Source organism: Nycticebus coucang, chromosome 14 (genome assembly GCF_027406575.1).
Source record: "Nycticebus coucang isolate mNycCou1 chromosome 14, mNycCou1.pri, whole genome shotgun sequence".
NCBI lineage: Eukaryota > Metazoa > Chordata > Mammalia > Primates > Lorisidae > Nycticebus > Nycticebus coucang.
Genome location: NC_069793.1, coordinates 90,985,373 through 91,004,910, shown reverse-complemented (window position 1 = coordinate 91,004,910; position 19,538 = coordinate 90,985,373). Strand labels below are relative to the sequence as shown.

Genomic DNA, 19,538 nt, shown 5'->3' with positions numbered 1-19,538 from the left:
CCTGTGTATAATGTCAGGAATATATAAAAGAAGAGTTTATTGGATACTTTCTGGGTTATGTATATGGAACAGATTTATGCTTCCTCTATATTTATTACTTTCTAATCACTTTCACAAACTGGAAAACGTCAACATAAATACTTATATGAATTCATCTATCGTAAGCTGGATTAGTGCACAAGGTGAAATACCCAATCCCTGCATTTTAAACCTCAGGCATTAACTCTAAATTCTCCTCCTCAAACCTACATACATTTCCAGTGATTTATTTTGCTTGTGAAAGTAAAGTGGTTTGCATAAAAAAATGGTACAAATAAAATGACCTTCCCTTTTGATATTCCAATTAATTGTGAAAACTCTCCTTTTGCCCTCAAACTTTCCAAGCATCTTGGGAATAAATTTAGTCCTAATAGGTGAAGTCTCTCTTGAATTACGTTGCAGAGAAAGAAGTGATATGTGTTCTTGGGTTCTGCTTTTGTTAAGTTTTTGTGACTGCCACACACTATTACGCTTTGGAAGAAGTGGCCCACTACTTACTGGGGCCCCTCCTGGGCTGGCAGTGGTTTTCAGGAATCAGACGGGAGGGCGTCTCCTTCTGAGACTCCTGTGCAGCCCTGCTCACCCGTGTTCATTCGCACTCCCTTCTGGGTTGTATAGCTCTTTAAATGCCACGTGGAGATCCTCGTCTAAGCTGCAGAAGTTACCCTCAAAGTCATGCTCAGAACAGGGGGCGTGCCTCTTTGTGTTCTCTTGTGTTTTCTCTATTGGTTTATATCCTCAGCTGTTATTTCTAATTACATTCTGTTCCCATTGTGCCTGTGTCAGTAGGAGCTTTCATCTTTAGCCACCTGCCCTGGAAAAACCTGCTTTCCAAGGAGAATCCAGGGCTGGTGTCAAACTCAGTCATCACTCGAAGTCCCCTGTCCTTCCTGGGCCCCTTCTTGGCAGCAGGCCTGTCCCTGTGGGTTACTTCATGCTTCAGAGCTTTCGATAAGGTTCAGTAGCCTAAGAGCAGGCGTTGAAGCCTCGCTCCACTTGTTATGGGCAGACTCCTTTTTTTGGAACTGAGCTGACTGAGCTCTTCTGTCTCGGAGAATTGCAACCATTTCAAGGAAGTAAAAAAAAAAAAAAAAAAAAAATCCCCAAACACAACATTCTCTGGCGATGTGTTTCTACTTGTCATTAATTTATACAACTAAAATAGACTATGTTACGGATTCTTCTAGCAAGAAGTATTCTAAGGTGACTGATACTGTCTTTACTTAGAGGGCAGCCAACTTTTAAAGATCAGTTTCTTTGTTAAAACTTTTTAAAACTTTCACCTAACCAGTTACTCTCCTCCAATCACAATGAGAAAAATAGTATCTATTCTTCTATCAGCCCCTTTAATATGCCAAGCATTTTAGACAAATTATCTAACTTAATCCTTAAAATAATCCTGTACGGTAAGTATTATTGTTGCTATTTTGACATGATTGAAGTTAAGACAATGAAACTCAGACAGGTTAAGGAATTTACTCAAAATTACAAAACTAGGATGTGCATTAAAATCTGCCTGACTTGGAACCCGGTGACCTTTTCCCACTACACCACGACAAACGGGAAGGTCATGCTTGAGAAAATGCACACTTGATAGTACTCATGTATGAATAATTGCGTAAGATATTTCTGGCTGGGCCCAAATTAATGAATTCATTCATGCTGGAATCATCGAGGACAGAGATAATAAGGGTGATGACTGGAGAGAGGGTGTGCTGTGAGCTGAGAGCAGGGTACAGAGCCTGGGCAGCCGTGCCGACCACGGCCAAGCCTTCTTCCTGCCTGGGGTCTTTCTTCCTCAACACTGGAGAGGTGCTTAGAACGCAGGCCCCGCCAGGGTAGCAGGTGCACTGTCATCCAGCTCTTCCTTGCATTTTACTTTGCCTCTTCAGTTTGGGAGATTACTTGTCATAGTTTTAATGAAATTAGATTAATTTGGGGTGGTATAGGAACATTTTCTGGCCATGCTGCTACCTCTGATCGTTAAAGGGTATGTTTGCCTGAGAGGAGAAGTTTTGAGGACATGGCCTTTGGGGAAAGGTATGGAAAGCAGAGGGTGAAAGGACGGATGCAGAAAATGGCTCATTCCCCCTACCTCCAAATCTCAAATTCAATATCCCCAAGGGATAGGGACAGATGTAAGCATGGGTGTGTGTGTATGTGCTTGTGCGTGAGTGGGAGGCTGTCTGTGATCTGGACTGATTATAGCATGGAACAAATGCTATAGTTTGTGTCTTAAAATATCAATGGGAATTACCTATCAAAAATATATTCCATTCATAATTTCTTCAATTTTTAGCTTCCTAATTTAAGCACTTCATATACAAAATACTGTCTTATACCATCTCTATAGTTAAAAACCTACCTATAGGCAGTGCCTGTAGGTCAGTGGGTAGGGCGCCGGCCATATACACCAAGGCTGTCAGGTTCGCACCCAGCCTGGGTCAGCTAAACAATAATGACAACTGCAACAAAAATAGCCAGGCATTGTGGCAGGCACCTGTAGTCTCAGCTACTTGGGAGGCTGAGGTAAGAGAATTTCTTAAGCCTAAGAGTTGAAGGTTGCTGTGAGCTGTGATGCCATGGCCTTCAACTGAGGGCGACATAATGAGACTCTGCCTCAAAAGATAATAATTAATAAAATAAAATAAAATAAATACAAACCTACCTATAGTGCTTTTCTGTCTAAATAATATCACTGGGAAAATTTAAATACCACACGTAATTCAATAATATATTTTGAATAATCCAGTAATGATTCCCTGAGGAGTCTAAGGTAGCGAATAGAATCTGACATTATGGAACAAGAATTTGAAATTAGACCAATTCAATATGTATGCCACTCGCATCTTAAAAACAGGGACAAAATTGTTTTGCAATTTTGAAAAACAAACTGTGTTTTCATATTTTCAAAACTTGCTGGCATATAGCAGAATGACTTTGTATGAGATTTGTTTGTAGCTCCCGCTGTTTCTCTTCATAAACTAGTTTCTATCTAACGTGTTGGACCTTGCATCTTGTTTTTTTTTTTTTTTTTTGTCTTCTGTTTCTTTGTTAATAGAAAGACATTCTACTCAGACTAGAATGTCCAGTCTCTGCCAGTTTGTCTGCGGGAGAATAAGGCAGGATTCTCTGCCTGGCCTCTGCTGGTCCTGAGACCACGCTTCCGGAGCCCTCTTCATACCACATTCATTCTGGCTGCTTTTCTTACATCTTCCCTTCCCCTACCTTGCGCAATTGAAACTGATTTTGTCTCCCGTGGCTTCTCCACCTCTAGGAAGGGTCTCTTTCTAAAATACAGGTAGAAAATGATTGAGAAAAAGCAGAAGGTTTGCTCCAGATGTTACAATGCCTTACTAGCAGGCCATCCTCACGGTAACGATTTTGGAGATGACTGACTGTGCAAGACAGGGAAGGAACACTGACCTTGTAACCCACCACTTCAGACTCGTTGGCTAATGGCACGACGGGTTCCCAGCCCAGAGACATCTGGAAGCCCTGCTGCTCCCACCGGAGGTTGCTGGGTGCTTGGCTGGGGGCTGCAAAAAGAAAAGTGAAAGTGAACGGACATGGATTCTTAAATACATTTCCTCATTCAAACCCTTGTGACTATTTCAATCTTTTTTCGTGTTTAGTAGTTGGCTGGCAACATAGGCTCCCTTCCAACCAGTCAGATAAGGAGGGTTTTGCTCTGGAGTATCATTTTAATCGCTTCTCTGCTGAGTTTTTGAACTTGAATCCTTTTATCTCCTTTCTGTGTCAAAATTGCTGAGCCTTGTTTCACACGAAGATCCTTTATATACTGTGTATGCAAAATTTTCTGAGCTAGTTTTGGAATTTGGATCCAAGCATTGAAGCAAGACTAGGACTCCAACTCCCCTTTGACTGTGCTTACTTTGTGCCCGCATGGTTTTCAGGAATGTTAAGATGTTTCCCTGTTGTCTGAAACAAACAGAAAGCCCAGTTCACTTACGGGACTTCTTGGTGGTTGTGCTCACTTCACCGCTGGGTGGCCCGTACCCAGCGCCATTGTAGGCCCTGACTGTGAAGTGATATAATGTATTCCCTTCCAATCCTGTGAGGATGACGGAGTCATTCCCCCGAGTTTTGACTGTTTCTGCTGAATCTTCTTGTTCCTTGTCTTTCCAGTAACTAACCTGTCAACAAATTACCATATGGCAGGTTAATTTGAAAATTTCCTCTGTACTGTGGCCGCTTGAACATCTATCCATTTATTTTTATTTGGATGTGGCCAGTGCCTACCCCTAGGAAGAAATACCTCTGTAGCACCCAAGTAATAGGTCCCAAGGGGCCAAATTTTGGTCCTCGTCACTGATTAGCATCTGCGTAAATGTCAGCATCACAGCAGCATTCACTGAAACAACACAACGTGTCACTTTGTGCCCTGGTGACAGGAAGGAGCCCCAAAGGCATCTTGACATTAAGGAGGAATCATTCCAAGAAATGGAAGAAATGCTTCTCTCACGGGTCCCAGAACCATTTTATCATTCAAAACCCCATGAAACCTTGAACGAATTATCTGCGAAAGAGGCAGGAACAGTATTTCTGTTTGGGTGAATCACACAAGCTGGATCAGTTTGATGAAAAGAGGGGACAGAACATTCATGGTACCTTGGAGTGGTTTGAATGTAGAGAAATAGCACTGTGGGGGGACGGGAGGGAGGAAGAAATGAAGAGCTTTCTGTGAAAGTCCAGCTTGTGTGTGGAGAGCATCTTTCTGGAAGGGGCTCCTACCAAACTAGATCGGTTTGTCACATGGTTAACCTAAGACTGGACTCGTTCAGAACCGAGACTTTAACCAGCTTTCGGTGTAGGAAAGTGCAGCCCCCGCCCCACTTCCTCCCTCTGGGGGAAGTAGTGGAAGAGTAATATTTTCTCCCCACTTAATTACTGAAGGGAAAGTAATGTGTCACTGCACCCATTTTTTTTTTTCAAGTGTTCTGTGTACTGTGGACTCTGGAAAGCCAGACGTCATATTTTCCCAGATTTTATTCCAGCTAAGCCTGCTGCTATCCAATGTGGGCGGGGAGGAATTCTCTGGAATTTTGGAGACACTCTGGAGCATGTCCAGACTTGCTACTTCTCGCTGTGACCACAGGAAATCATTAAGAGCTCTGATCTCAAGAATGAGCATTGGAGTTACCCTGACATATTAAGGGCCTCACCCAGCCTCAGTGCTGGCTGATGGCAGAGAGAACGAGAAATGGGAAAAGGAGGAAGGAAGTCACAGATTGAAGCTACAGCATTATGACATAAAAACTGTGGTGATTGCCATGTTTTCTTCCTTGGATTATGTTTTATATATTTATAAATATGCAATAACTTTATCCATTCCCTTTCTTGTGATATTTTATATATAGTATGTTATTGGTAGGTAACTTTGAAATGCAGTTCTTTCTAGAAAGACACGATTTTCATCCTGAGATGGACAAATTGACCGATCAGACTTTCTCTGGTTCTCCCTTTTGGAGAGAAGGTGAGTACATTTTCATTTGTAGAAGAGATCTTTGCACTAAATGGGAATGGGACTGTGGGGAGGAAGGTGTATATGGTTGTGGAGCAATCGAGGGGATACATTAGTGCTCAGCATCTGTTTCTCCCTCGTTCTTGGGTGTCTTTCTCAATGGAAGAAGATGGAAAGCTAAAATTCCTATTTATGAGATGCCCTTGCAGTCAGGGTTCTGTTTTGTATTGGTCAGACGCTGGTGCACAAGATTTGAAAGCAGAAGTGAGATGCAGGCTGCATCTTGTTGCCTCTACTTTCCTGCTGGCAAGCACAGTAATGAGTTGTTATAGTTCCCTCTTTCCCCCTTGCACCAGTTTTAATAAATGTCTCATTGCTGGCCCAGCACCTGTAGCTCAGTGGTTAGGGCGCCGGCCACATACACTGAGGCTGGCGGGTTCAAACCTGGCCTGGGCTGTTAAACAACAATGACAACTGCAACAACAAAGAAAATAGCCGGGTGTTGTGGCAGGTGCCTGTCGTCCCAGCTACTTGGGAGGCTGAGGCAAGAGAATCGCTTAAGCCAAAGAGTTTGAGGTTGCTGTAAGCTGTGACCTCACGGCACTCTACCCAGGGTGACATGGTGAGACTGTCTCAAAGAAAAAAAGTGTCTCATTGCTTAGCCACTAGCTTTATGGTAGAAAGGAGGGAGCAGGACAGTCATTTTGCTGGTGCAAAACAGTGGGCCTGGTGGGATCCTGGAGCTGGCACCGTAGTAGGGGCCTCTGGATGCCGAATTCTTCCTGACTGTGGCACCATCTTAATCACCTTCCCAGCCACAGAGTGCAGCGTGCTTCTGAAGTGAGTGGTGGTCTGCTTTCGAAAGACATCAGCTTTTTCCTTTGTGCACTGGCCCTATAACTTGGCTTTTAGACTCATTCCAGATCAACTAGCAGTCTGTTAACTCTTAATAATTTCGTAAATTGTTTAATTAAAAAAAAAACAACACTTTTTTAGAAAGCTACTAGAATATTTAGTTCTTTGCAACTGAATCCAATTCGATAATTCAACATAGATCCCTAATTTATATATAAAAGGCTAAGATGATCTAATGCTAATTTTCAGCCCTGCTTCCTCAGTGAATTGAATGAGCACACAGCTGATGACCAAGCTTCAGAAATCTTTTTTTCTTTTTTTTTAATTTTTAAAGCTGTATTTCTCTAACATTATCTTCATATAACGCTGGCCCCATTATTCTCAATTCTGAAAACTAGCTTATCCTGCTTGGTCACAGCATATTTTTAACTGAAAACAATCTAAGTTATTTCCAAGCTACAAAATTGGCTGAGAAGTGGTTATATGAATGGACACGTATCTTTTTTCCCCTGGTCATAGACCTGATTTCTGTTTTCTGTTTCCATTTTCCTTTACTGGTTACGTCATCGTGAATGTAATTTAATATACATTTGAGGGGCTTCAGTGTAATTAAATTAAACAAATTATAGGTTTTGATACAGATTTTAATACAAATTTTGGACTTTGTATTGAAATCGAATTGAATATCGAATATATGTCCTGATAAATCACCACAAAATTAAACATCTCAAGTAAAACACAAAATGTTTCCTAAGCAATTGTGAGAAAAACAAAATTCTATCTGTACCAGCTGCAACCCAGAGGTTTAGACTTCCCAAAGAGAAATCTAAAAATTCATACATTATTCCTTTTTCTAACACTTAGAATATTAAAAAATAGAATGGAAGAGTTGCTAATGCATGGTGAAATAATAATTATTTATCTTTTTTATTATGTGGGAGAGGGTAAAATAAAAAAAATACTCAGAGTTTAACAGTAATTCTTAAGCTGGAACTGAGGTTACACAGTAGTCACAAATCACACACATCTTCTAAAGTTGAAACTTCATTTGATTTCTTTCTCCATAGAGATTTCATCAACTCTTACACTTCGAATTCTCTATGTGAAATCACTTGCAATGAAGTTAAAAACATTAAAAAGATATAAATATTTAAACTTGGAAGCATAGACAAGCTACAATTTTAATGCTCTCATACAATTGTTTTCTTTTTTGCATGTCCATTTCTATATTATTATGTATGTTTAATATAATTATGATAATAGTATACTTACAATTTTATGTTCTACTTTCATTCTCTAACATTATAGTTATGTAGATTCTACATATATTCCCATTAAATATAATATTCTATATTATATAGATCTATAGAATATAATAATAATCTATATTTTATATATATGTATTATATATCATTAAACCATTGTCCTATTGTGAAACATTTGGGTATCTTCCAACATTTGCTTTTTTAATGTTGTTATATATTTGCTTTGCCACATATAACATTAATTCCTCAGAATAAACAGATCCTAGAAAGGAGATTTCAAAACTATAAACATTTTTATGCTTTTTGAAACAAAAATGCCACACTGGTTTTCAAATAGTCTATGTTAGTTTTCATTTTTTTCTTTTCTATTTCAGATTACTGTAAGAGTGCATACGACTTAGTTATATCATTTGTATTTTTAGGTTATTTTTCATTTTCAACAAAATTTATAAGTCTAAGATAATTGCAAGTGTGTTAAAAGCTCCAGGCAGATCAGAAACCAGAAGGTCTGTATTTAAATCTTACTTGGTATATGTAAAGTGCTGGACAAGTTAGGTAACCAGTGAATTTCTATACCCTTGTTTGTAAATTCACCTCAGTTTTATGAGTCATTTTAAGGTAGTTGCCTTTAATTGCTCCATTACTTGAGCTATTCTGTTTCTTCATGTTTTAATAGTTGTATTTCTGTTTGTTATTTGTAAATATGATTCTTTTTCATTCTACATATTATTTTATGATTTTGTCTTTCAAACATTATTTTTACTTAAAAATATAATATTAATAGTATACAATATTATTAGTGGCAGGCAGGAAGTATTAATTCTCTGAGTCATTCAACACCTTTCAGAGTGTGGGGCTGAACCTCAAACAATAGGATGGCTTTTCTTACTTCACACCCTATTATTTTCAAAGTTGATTCTCCAGAATAATACACTTAACTGTGCAGCTGGTATATCTGAAGATTCTAACATATTCTTGTGACACACCATCTAGTTCCCTTACTTACCTGAAGTTAGAGGATCTAGAACCCACGATTTCTGCCATAAGCAGTTGATTACAGGGTGAGCTATGAACTTTCCCCTTGTTAGTTTTCATTCAGGCATATAAAACCACTGAAGATTTATTCCTGATAGTTTGTCCTTGCCTGTACTTGCTGGAAGGCTTCATTTTTTTTTTTTTTACAGTAGTTTAGGTTCACAACAAAACACAGAGACATCTCACAACCCTCTGCTCCACCCGTGTGCAACCTCCCCCCTTATCAACCAGATTGGCACACTGGCTACAATGGACGAAACAACTGTATTTTGCCCTGTAAAATGTGCCCCTATATATAATGTGCACCTATGTTTTTTGCTCAAATTTTCAGAAAAACGTCCCTTGAAAAGGTGCCGTGTCTCTGCAGGAAGACACATCTGGGGAGGGCTGACACATCTGGTCAATGTGCAGACCACACAGCCCCCCCCACAGCTGCCCTTCCCTCTCTACCAGGAGCCCTCCCCTCCCCACCACATCGGGGGCAGCAGCCAAGATGTTCACGTGTGTGTGTGTGTGTGGGGGGGGGGGACTTCCAAGGCTGCTCAGCCTGTTGGCAGCCACGTGCTCCCTTCCCGCCATTTGCCCCACGAGGCCCTAGCTCACTTCACCAGCTCTGCTACCATTCCCTCCCTTGAGGGACTTGGTGGAGGCTGTGCCCTCCATTCCAGCAGATCCTGGGTCCTCCTAGACTTGAACCCTGTGCACCCCCGAGGCCAGGTGGGAGGGCACAGTGGCCCCAGAAGGTCTGCTGGGCTCTCCGGCTCCCACACTGTACTACCCACGTACAATGCACTTCCTTATTTTGCCCTCAAAATTTGGGGGTAAAAGTGTGCTTATATTCTGCCAAACACAGTGCAGGGAGCTATCATATTACCTGATCTGTGTTACTTGTTAGTTTTCAGAACTGTATCTCTTCTCTTAGCTCCAGTATGCACTTATTCTATGTCTTTTTTTTTGGCCTGGGCTGGGTTTGAACCCTCCACCTCTGGTATATGGGGCCGGTGCCCTACTCCTTGAGCCACAGGTGCTGCCCTAGTCCATATCTTTAATTGTACTCAGTAATCATTGCTCATTCAATATTGTACTGCCTGCATTTACTTGATACCACTTTATTTTCTGCTATTAATAAATATTGTAGAAGGTAAATGTTCTTTTCTATTTTTGTACCATTGAAGGTAACATTGTATTTATGCTACAGAGCTTATAGGTTTCTTTAATAATCAAAATGCATATTGAAGTACAAATATTTTATCAGGATTTGGGTTCAAAAAATGTATTAATTATCTATTAAAATATTTTGAACATGTATTATTTATCAAATATTGTGCCCAGAAACAACTAGGAATTAGTGATGAGTCAAAATAGACATAGTCCTTTGCCCTCTTAGAGCTTACAGTCTACTCAGGGCACAGGCCATTGAATGAATAATCACAAAACAAATGTACAATTGGGTTATGATCAGAGTGTGTGGAAAGCTACCTGTTGACCGAAATCTACTGTGGGTAATAGTACTTAGCGAGGACAGGCTGATCTGGGATGTCTTCACTAAGGCAGAGGTGGATAAGCTGCAGGCTGAGATGGGACAGGGCCAAGCAGAAAAGGAAGGAGGAAGGCGGAGGCTCGGCGTTTGCAGGATGGAGAGAGGGAGTGGTGTGCCGCAGTCAGGAGGACTTCCAGGTAGGCTGCTGTGGACGGAGAGGGTGAGTACAATGCCCCACGATGCTTGAGAAGTAGATGGAGCCAGATCCTGTGGTCAGCTCTGTTAAGGAGTTAAGTCTAATACAAAAATACGTCCTGGATCAAGTGTAACACGCTGAAGGTTTTTAAGCAGGGGTGAAGGTGGAGTGTGCATGGGACATGTGTTTTGAAAAGACACAAAGAGCCGTCAAAAGTTTTGATTTTTAAATTATTTTTTTAAAAACTCAAAGATCCCTCCTTTGCTAAAAACCCTCTATAGGCTTCTTATTGTACTTGAGTAAATTCCAAGCTGCTCACTGTGGTTTACAAGGTTCTACCTGTTACAATCTCTGTATTGTTTTCCAGTCTCATCTCATCTCCCTTGTCCACCACCTTCCAGCAAAATGGGCCACAACATTTAATCAGATTCTTGATTTAGATCCTTTGAGATTTTGGCACCTGCTGTCTGAAAGTTCTTTTCACAATTCTCTAAAGGGCTAATTCTGCCTTTTCATCTACGTTTCAGTGGAATTGAGAAACTTCCTTCAGATACTTCTTCTGTAAAGAAAGCGCCCCACCTTTAGTCAGTCTCCTGTTTTTACTTTGATTTTCATTGTAATTATTGTTAGTTACAATGATCAGACATGAAATTACTCTGACTGATCTATGTGATCGTCTGCTTCATGCTGACACATAGAGGCACTCAGTAATTTTTCTTACAGAATTTACGGTTGTAATAAGAAGACCATATGGGAAAGGCGCTGGAGGAGACAGAGAAAGAGATGTTGGAGGGCGGTGCTGGTGTTTAGCCAAGAAATGAGACTAGCTTGGACTCGGGGTGTGGTGGGGAAACAGAGATGTGCAGGAAATCAGGAAATACTTAGAAAATAAAATCAGTAATTTTTGGTATTGGGTTAATTATGGAGGTGATAAAGAGGGAACTGTTAAGATTTTAATATTTCCTCAAACACGTAGGATTTCTTCATCTTAAATGTTGAAAGTTTTGGTTTTTGATTTGTACTCTGATTTTTTGGTTTTGCTTTGTTGCCTGTATTCTATCTTCCTTGCTGATCACTACTGATCATGAAATGAACCAAATCTCTCTGTCCTTCAAGTCCACCATCTTCCCTCTCACCTTAACATAGAATCTCCTTACTCATTCCCTTGCATCCTGGGATTGTTTTTCAAGTTTGTACTTTGAAGCACTGGTTTAAATATTTAGCAGTATCAACTTTGCATCTTATTGCTTCCGATGAATATTTTATTTTAGTTACTTTGATTTTGACTTTATTGCATTCTCTTCATATCCTGAATTGCTCTTTAAATATAGAAGAACTCTTCTGGTTTATCTCATTGAGATCTAGAACAGTATGCTCACAACTTCTGATTTATAAAAACAACGTTTCTAGGGAAAAGAATTCATACAAAGCCTCACGACTTGCTTTCTTCTTTCAGAGATTTTTCTTCTGTCTAATCACTTTTGGATCTTACCTAATGGATCTTCAAGTGTTCCAAAAAGGAGGTGAGGTTTGTTTGGATGGGGAGACATCTATCTCCAGACTTTATGTCCCAGACCAACGTGATCTATTCTGTGCAGGTAGATGCTTGATAGTTGGTTGTTAGTACCAAGCCTCTGCTCATGTTCCCCAGACAACCAAGAGAAATCTACCCGGGCCTGGCTGAGAAGGCAGAGCCTCATGTAGAGTTTGTTTCACTGAAGAATAGATGAAGGAGATGGAGGCCAGAGGCTAGTTCATTGCTTTTTTGGGCCTAGAAAATGGGGTTTTAAGGCTGGGTCATTCCATAGATGAAAGACACGCAAAACCCACAAGACACTGCAGTAGTTTGCTTTGTACCCCTCCCTGTGATGGCAGTGACGATCATCATGGTCCTGAGGGTCACCTGGGCACTTTTAGGAGAAAGAAGGAAAGCTGGTTTTACGCTTCCACTCAATTCACTGCCATTCCTAAATAAGAAGTTAATAGTTGTAACTAAGGTAAGCTGAGGGTTAGAAGGCAGACACTTTTCATTAGCCTACTTCTCTTCTAATTCTTCACCTTCAGATACAGTTGGAACACTGTGGCCTTTTCCCTGAAACTGCTTTCCCCTTTTACATCCTTCCTGCCTTAGGCAACATCTAAGATGAGCCATGCCTTTCTACTCAGAGTTCCAAAATCCTGCGTACTTCCTGTATACACATTTCCTGTGGAAGATCAATTTGTTCTGATTGGCAAAGCCCCTGCTTTAGACCATTTCCAGCTTCCTAATCTCCTGAACTTAGCACTAGGTATAGTTACTAAATTAGCTATTAATAATCAGTACTCTGGGGTGGCGCCTGTGGCTCAGTGAGTAGGGCGCCGGCCCCATATACCGAGGGTGGTGGGTTCAAACCCAGCCCCGGCCAAACTGCAACAACAAAAAAAAAATAGCCGGGTGTTGTGGCGAGCGCCTGTAGTCCCAGCTACTCGGGAGGCTGAGGCAGGAGAATCGCCTAAGCCCAGGAGTTGGAGGTTGCTGTGAGCTGTGTGACGCCACGGCACTCTACCGAGGGCCATAAAGTGAAACTCTGTCTCTACAAAAAAAATAAATAAATAAATAAATAAATAATCAGTACTCTGAAAAATGCTGGCAGCACTATTATTAGATACGTTTTAGGAATTTTGTGCCCAGAGGTAGTTTTATTATAAAAGATACAATTTAATGAACCAAATAAGATAAATAAGCAATACTCAGTTAAACTTTTAAATATTTATGCGGCAGTTCAATAGCAGTCAGAGGATACCAGGTGAGAAAGCTTAAATGCAGCAGGAAGATAATAAGGCATTTCACTTACTGAATAATTTGTATTTACTTTTCTTAGAAGCCGTCACAACGATCTAAAGAAAATACACTGAAGAAGACTTGCTGTAAATATAATTGAATTTGTTCTTAATCCATAAAATTCAGGGTAGGTCTTTTGCAAAGGTAAGTTTCCTTCCCTTCTTCACCTTCTTTACTCAAATGCTCTGACAAAGAGCACGTTGAATAGAGAAAGTTCTGAGAGCTTTCATTACAACAGATGCACCGGAATATGTTTTGTGAGATGACCTGTAAACACGTTACAGTTCCTAACATAAAGAGATGATAAATGTCAGGTGATGGATACTCCAATTACCCCAAGATAAATAGGCATTGCACACTTGTATCAAACATCACACGAACACTATCAATATACTGGAGGTGCCAAAAATGTATGCACATTTTAAGAGATCTTGTTGGAAGTAAAATCAATCATTCCCAAAAGTGTATGAATTGCAGGTAAAATTGCAGCCTGTCTGGGTACACTTGACCAGTAACGGCATCTTCAATTCAACTTCAAAAAGTAATACATAGATAACATCTCTTAAAATGTGTATACATTGTTTTTGCATCCTCTGTATACAACTATTATGTGCCCATAATAATTAAAAATTAAAAAGATCTTTAGTAAATAATAATTAGATAAAAGAGTGAAAGTTAGTACTTTCAATAGAACAATATTAATCTTTACAAAAAAGTATGTAATAATATTTGTGATCTACTCTATATGAAATACAGAGAATAGTGAGTTTAGGAAATGTATAGTCTTCATGTGTATATTAGAAAGGAATAAAAGCCAAAAATCAGTGATATATTCATCTTAAGATGTTCTAAAAGGAAAAATAAATTTGAACCCAAATAAAATCGAAAGAAAAATATAATAATGATAGAAGCTATACATAATCAGTTGGAAAAACAAATATGAAGATACAGAACAAAGGAAATGTTAATTCTGTGAAAAAATCCGAATTTTGTAAGTCTCTTTTGGTCAAGACTGAGGAGGAAGAGAAAGAGCGGAGGGGAAGGGGGATAATGTGCACATTATTGATACAAAGAAAATAAATCAGAGATCTTAGAGAAATTAAAAAGACAACGATAGCGTGTTCCTACAAGCCCTGCCCCAGATGAGGATTTCAAAATCTTGGCAATCATCCCAAACCAAAGCTAGGAAAGAGGTAGCTCTTGAAAAGCTGAAGCTGCAAAGGTTGAAATGTTGAGGTTCTTGTTTGAGGATGTTCTTCAATCCCTCTGGAAATGGTGCCAAAAAGATTCCAACCTCAGAGACTGGAGTAGCAAAGGAAGTTTATTGCAGAAAGAACCACAGAAAACATAAAAGGAAAATTCAAGAAGTGAGAGAACTATAAAAAGGATGACTCACAATCTAAGTATAAACCGAGTTTAAATCCTTGGCTGAATGGGTAAACTACGGGTGCTTGGAGAACAACACTGGTCAATAATGTAGGAGGAGTCCAAGAGAAATCGTAGAGGCAGAGTGGCCGTAGGTGTGATTTTGGAGCTGCTCCTTTTAAACTGAATGTATTTTCCAACCTGTGTGTCCTTAGGAAGAAGAGAGGTGGAATTTTTTAAAAGTATATATTAGGATTTCAAAAAATGAAACATGTTAAGTGAAATGATATAATAGTTGATGGCTGCTTCAAAATAATACAGGAGGATTGATTAGATGGAGTTATACATAAAACAGATTAGTTATTAATTCATATTTGTTGAAGGTGAGTTTTGTGTACACAGAAATTTACTATTCTGTATTTATGCCTATTTTAAAATATTTCATAATGCAAAGTTAAAATAAAGAAACCCCAATTAAAAAAAAATGATAGCATTTATAATGGCATCAAAAAATAAAAGAAATAAAACTAGGAAAAATAAATCTAGGTATCCTTGATACCAAAGCCAAATAAGGACTCTACAAAAAAAGGAAAGGACAGGCCTGTCCACATCCCGAGGGACACAGGCGCAAAACGTCCTCAGCGAATACTGACAAACCAACTCAACAGCAACGTGTCTACAAGCAAATAAAATAAAACACAGGCTGAGGAATTAATTGCTTTGTGAAAAAAAAAACTCTGTAGCTTCTTTTCAAGTGGACAAGGAAAGGAACAAGTTAAGCAACTGAAATAATTGCTTCTTCAATTTTCTTTTGCACTGCTCATTTTTGAAAGACATAGTTCTAGCTCCCCTCACAGTCGATGAGAGCAGCCCGGTAAGAAAACCTAATGACAGGGAGAAATGAGCTGTTTGGTTAAAATCAGAGTGTATGGCATTTCAGAAAAGAAAAAAAGAAAAAGAAAACAAGAAATCTTAGTTTCTCTCACTTCTTCATTTTTTATATTTTTATTTTTATATACTCATAATAAAAAGCCAGAAAGAATCTGTAAACAACTGCTACCCACACACCATATGGAAAATAACACAATCTTTGTTTTAGCTTTTCGGTGACTGATTTAATTTTGGTTTCTTTTTCTCCTTTTAACATACATCTGAAGTTTCACTTTTTTCTCTTTCTCTCTCTCTCTCTCACACACACACACACACACACACACACACACACACACACACACACACACACACACACTTACTTACTTCCCCTGCTGTACAAATTAAATGCAACTTGCCTGTCATGAGTTACTATCAGAGAACTATGAGGCCCGTTTGTTTTGGTCTTCAGCTCTGATAACTAAAGTCAGATCATAAAATGAAGAATAACAACAATCTTGTCCCTTCACTCCTTAACCGTCCACCTCCCCCAGTTATTTTATAGAGCCCAACACCACTGGTGTCTTTTCAGTGCAATCACAGTGGAAGTGGCTTTAGCAACATGACTGAAATGAACTGAGTTACACGTCCTCTCTAAGGTTTGTAATGAACACGTGCAAGTCTCGCAAGTAACTCCAGAAAAGGAGTTGTAGGGATATCTTTTACTGAGAGTTGTAAAATGGGGGAGGTTGTTTTGTCTTTTATATGTTCTTTACGGTAAGCACAATAAAGTTTACAACTGGACAGGACGCTAGGACTTGGTGTGCTGTTTCCCTGCTACAGAAATACATTGTTGCTTACTCTTAAAATAAGTCCAGCCATTAAAAATACAGTTAATTCTTTCATCAAAAGTGCAAAATAAATATAAACACTGTAAACTTGGCAATCATGAGAGATTCTGTTCCACAGTAAGAACACAGAACATAATATTTAAAAAAAACTATGTCACGTGAAAAAAATTTTTTCCTTTAATTCATTAAATAAAACTATCTTATTGATTGGCTTATTTTATTTAGGAATAAAATTTTCTGATTGATAGTTTAAAACTATCTTATTGATTTGGCTTATTTTATTTAGGGAAATTGAGGACATTTTCAGGACAGAAGCATGTAAACGGAGAGCCTTACACCCATACTGGGCGTTGGTGTGGATTGGTTCTCACTGATGTTTCTTCAGGGGGCAAGGATGCTGGAGGACCCTGGGGTAAGAATTGTCTCACTCCAATATGCTTCTTTTTTGTTTACTTAAATTTCCTATAAACCTTCCTTAGTAGGAAGTGCTCCTTACATGAGCACTTTGAGGGCAAGGCCTCGATTTATCAATTTCTACCTTCACAGGGCCTAGCGCAGTGCCCCATACTTAATAAATGCTTGCTGCTTACAGGAATAAAAAAATAAATCATCCAAACTTCCATTATCACAATTTACTCCATCCTTATTTCTGGTCTGGGAAAACCAGAGAAAGGATTGTGAAATTTGGCCTTTATCGTTAATTCTTCCTTTTGTGCCAGACAGGCATCTGCACTGAATTTGCATAACATAAAAATGCTTTTATGCTCTGAAAAGCTTGAGGGACTCTGCTCTAGGATTCAGGTATTACCGTTCACAGGACATGTAATGCTTGTGGATTCATAAATTCAAAAGTGAACCTAATAATTTACTTGCGTGGGCCGGTGACAGAGATGGCAGTCCAGATGGGACAGTCATGGTTATTCATGAATCAAAGTTGCTCAACAAATACAGCTCACGTTCAATTTTTAATCATGCTGCGTATCGTAAGCTGGAAACTTCACATATCTCAATGTCAATGCTTCCTCCATTCAGTGTCTCCAGTTGTAAAATCTCAAGTTACTTCCATGTAAGTAACAAAAATTCTCAGATGGGTGGTTCCAAGAGAATGTTCAAATAGTTGTAAAAGTATAATTAGATGTATTGATGTTTATATATCCAGAAGGTCATTAACGCTGTCCTTAAAGAAAGCACTCTTGAAATCTTGTTGGAAAGACTTTTTTTCCCACAAGAGTTCTCATCCAGCCTAACTGTACATTTGGCAACACCCATCCATTCAGAAGCAGAAAGAGCCGGCATCATTCTTGTGTATTTGCATGTTCTTACCATCTTAATAGCCATGGCCATTCTATTAGCTGAAGCAATTAGTCAATCTAATAAAAAAAAAAATCACCGTTTGATTTGGATTCATGGGTTAATGTATTTGAAAGTGTTGAGTTAGTTGCAGATAAAAATAAGTTTAAGCCAAAACTCAGTATTTGTAAAGGCAATTAAGACGTAATGAAAGCTTCCCTGTGAAAGATAGAAATGGCAAATGTAAGTGGGTACAGATGGTGTCTGGGGAAGCCTCCCATGGTGATCCTTCCTGCTGCTCTGCAGGGCTGTACCCGGGAGGAGACTGGCCAAGCAAGTCAGCAGCAAAAGGAGCCGAAGGAGTGAGGGTGGAGAACTCATTTAGGAGTAAAACAAAAGGCAAAAACAAAACCCAAGAACCCCTAGAAATAGCATCTCCCTTGATAGACTGTGACTCTATGAGGGCAGGAACTCTATTTTACTTACTGTTTTAGCCCAGTACTTCTCAACCTTCCTAATGCCTCTGCCCTTTAATACAGTTGCTGTGGATTGTGACCCACAGGGTGAGAACCGCTGTCGCCTGAGACCTGTACTAAAATGTAGCAGGCACTCAGTAAGTAATAGTTGAATAAACAAATGAACAAATAATAAATAAGACTCCGGTAAAACACAAGGAAAGCTGGATCAGGGGCATATGATATCAAAAAATTTGACTTCCACCCCAAGGTGACAGTCAGAGTCAGGCTATAACCATGTCAGGAGAACCTACAATCAGAGTCAGAATCAGAACTGGGGAGGGAGAACAGTCACGGAGACCTGGCTGGGGAAGGTCAAGCCAGGACACGAGAGCCTTTGGGACGTCCCTGCCCTGGATGTCCATCTCCTCTCTAAATGACCCTTGCTCAGGCACAGCTCCCCCTGTTTAGCAGGAAGGAATATACAAAGATGTCAATCAAAGGAGTCATAAAGAAGTCCAAGTTTTATTGTTTATTACGGAGAATGCATTGAGGTGTGATCCTCAGGTAACACCACACTCTGTAGTGCAGAGATATAGTCATCCACAGGAAAGTGGCAGATGAGTGTGCACTTGACAGGAAGCGTATTCTAGAAGGAAATAAATTTGTGCTGTGACTTCAGAAATGATTTCTTCTCATTTACCTCCCTATGAGACCTGGTACATCAAGGGAAACTTCTCACATGAAAGTCTCAGCTTGACTTCTCTTAACTGCTTTTGTATGAGGCTAAAATAATTTTCTGCATTGGTTAGACACACTTACTGTAATTTTTAGTGCAAAAATATTATCTGTTCAGGCGTTGAGTTTTGCTCTTCACCATTTCTGATACCAATATTGGAGATTTGCGATTCTCATGAATATCTAAGCGCTCAATACCCTGGTCCAAAATGTAGACAATTCCACTTCAAATAACAGTCCTGAGGGTCTGCAAGCTCTAAATTGAGGCTTCCTCTTCCGAAATTGATGTCACTTATTGTCGTTTAGACTGCAGGGTATTATTTAGGGGTGTTAATTATCTACAGCTTCAGGTTACTAATTGACCGGGTAAGGGATATTGATTACTCATTTGACTATTCAAGTTTTCTTAAGATCACCAACGCCCTTTTCTGCCTTCATCTCACTGGATCTCTTTGTAGAATTAGGCGTCGTTAACCATTTCCTTCTTTTTGATGCACTTTTTAAAGTTTTTGATTCATACCTGGGTTTCCTTCTACCAAACTGATCTCCCCTTGCCAGTTTCCTTCCTGATTCCTCCTCTTTTGCTAAATGTTCCAGCACGACCCTCCTCATCCCCCTCATAGCTTCTCTCTTCTTGAAATTTTACCCTTCAGTTCTTTCCTCTTGCAGCACAGCTCTGAATGCTGCCTGTCTCCTCAGCCCTGCTCTCTCAGTTGACTCCACACTTGCGTACCCTATTGCCTACCAACTTACCCTCTAAGATTTCTTTCTTCTTTCCTCTTAGATTACTAATACG

The 19,538-nt window shown here is 39.5% G+C and overlaps 1 protein-coding gene across 1 annotated transcript in view; it reads right to left on the bottom strand.

Moving 5' to 3' along the window:
- The window catches only part of CNTN5 (contactin 5), a 1,447,249-nt gene that overhangs the window by 19,270 nt on the left and 1,408,441 nt on the right, over positions 1-19,538 (bottom strand). Inside the window, exons 22-23 of the mRNA XM_053561942.1 lie at positions 4,013-4,196; positions 3,466-3,578 (exon numbers count right to left, since the gene is read on the bottom strand). Of these exons, the coding sequence (XP_053417917.1) occupies positions 3,466-3,578; positions 4,013-4,196 (297 nt within the window). The remainder of the gene's footprint in view (positions 1-3,465; positions 3,579-4,012; positions 4,197-19,538) is intronic.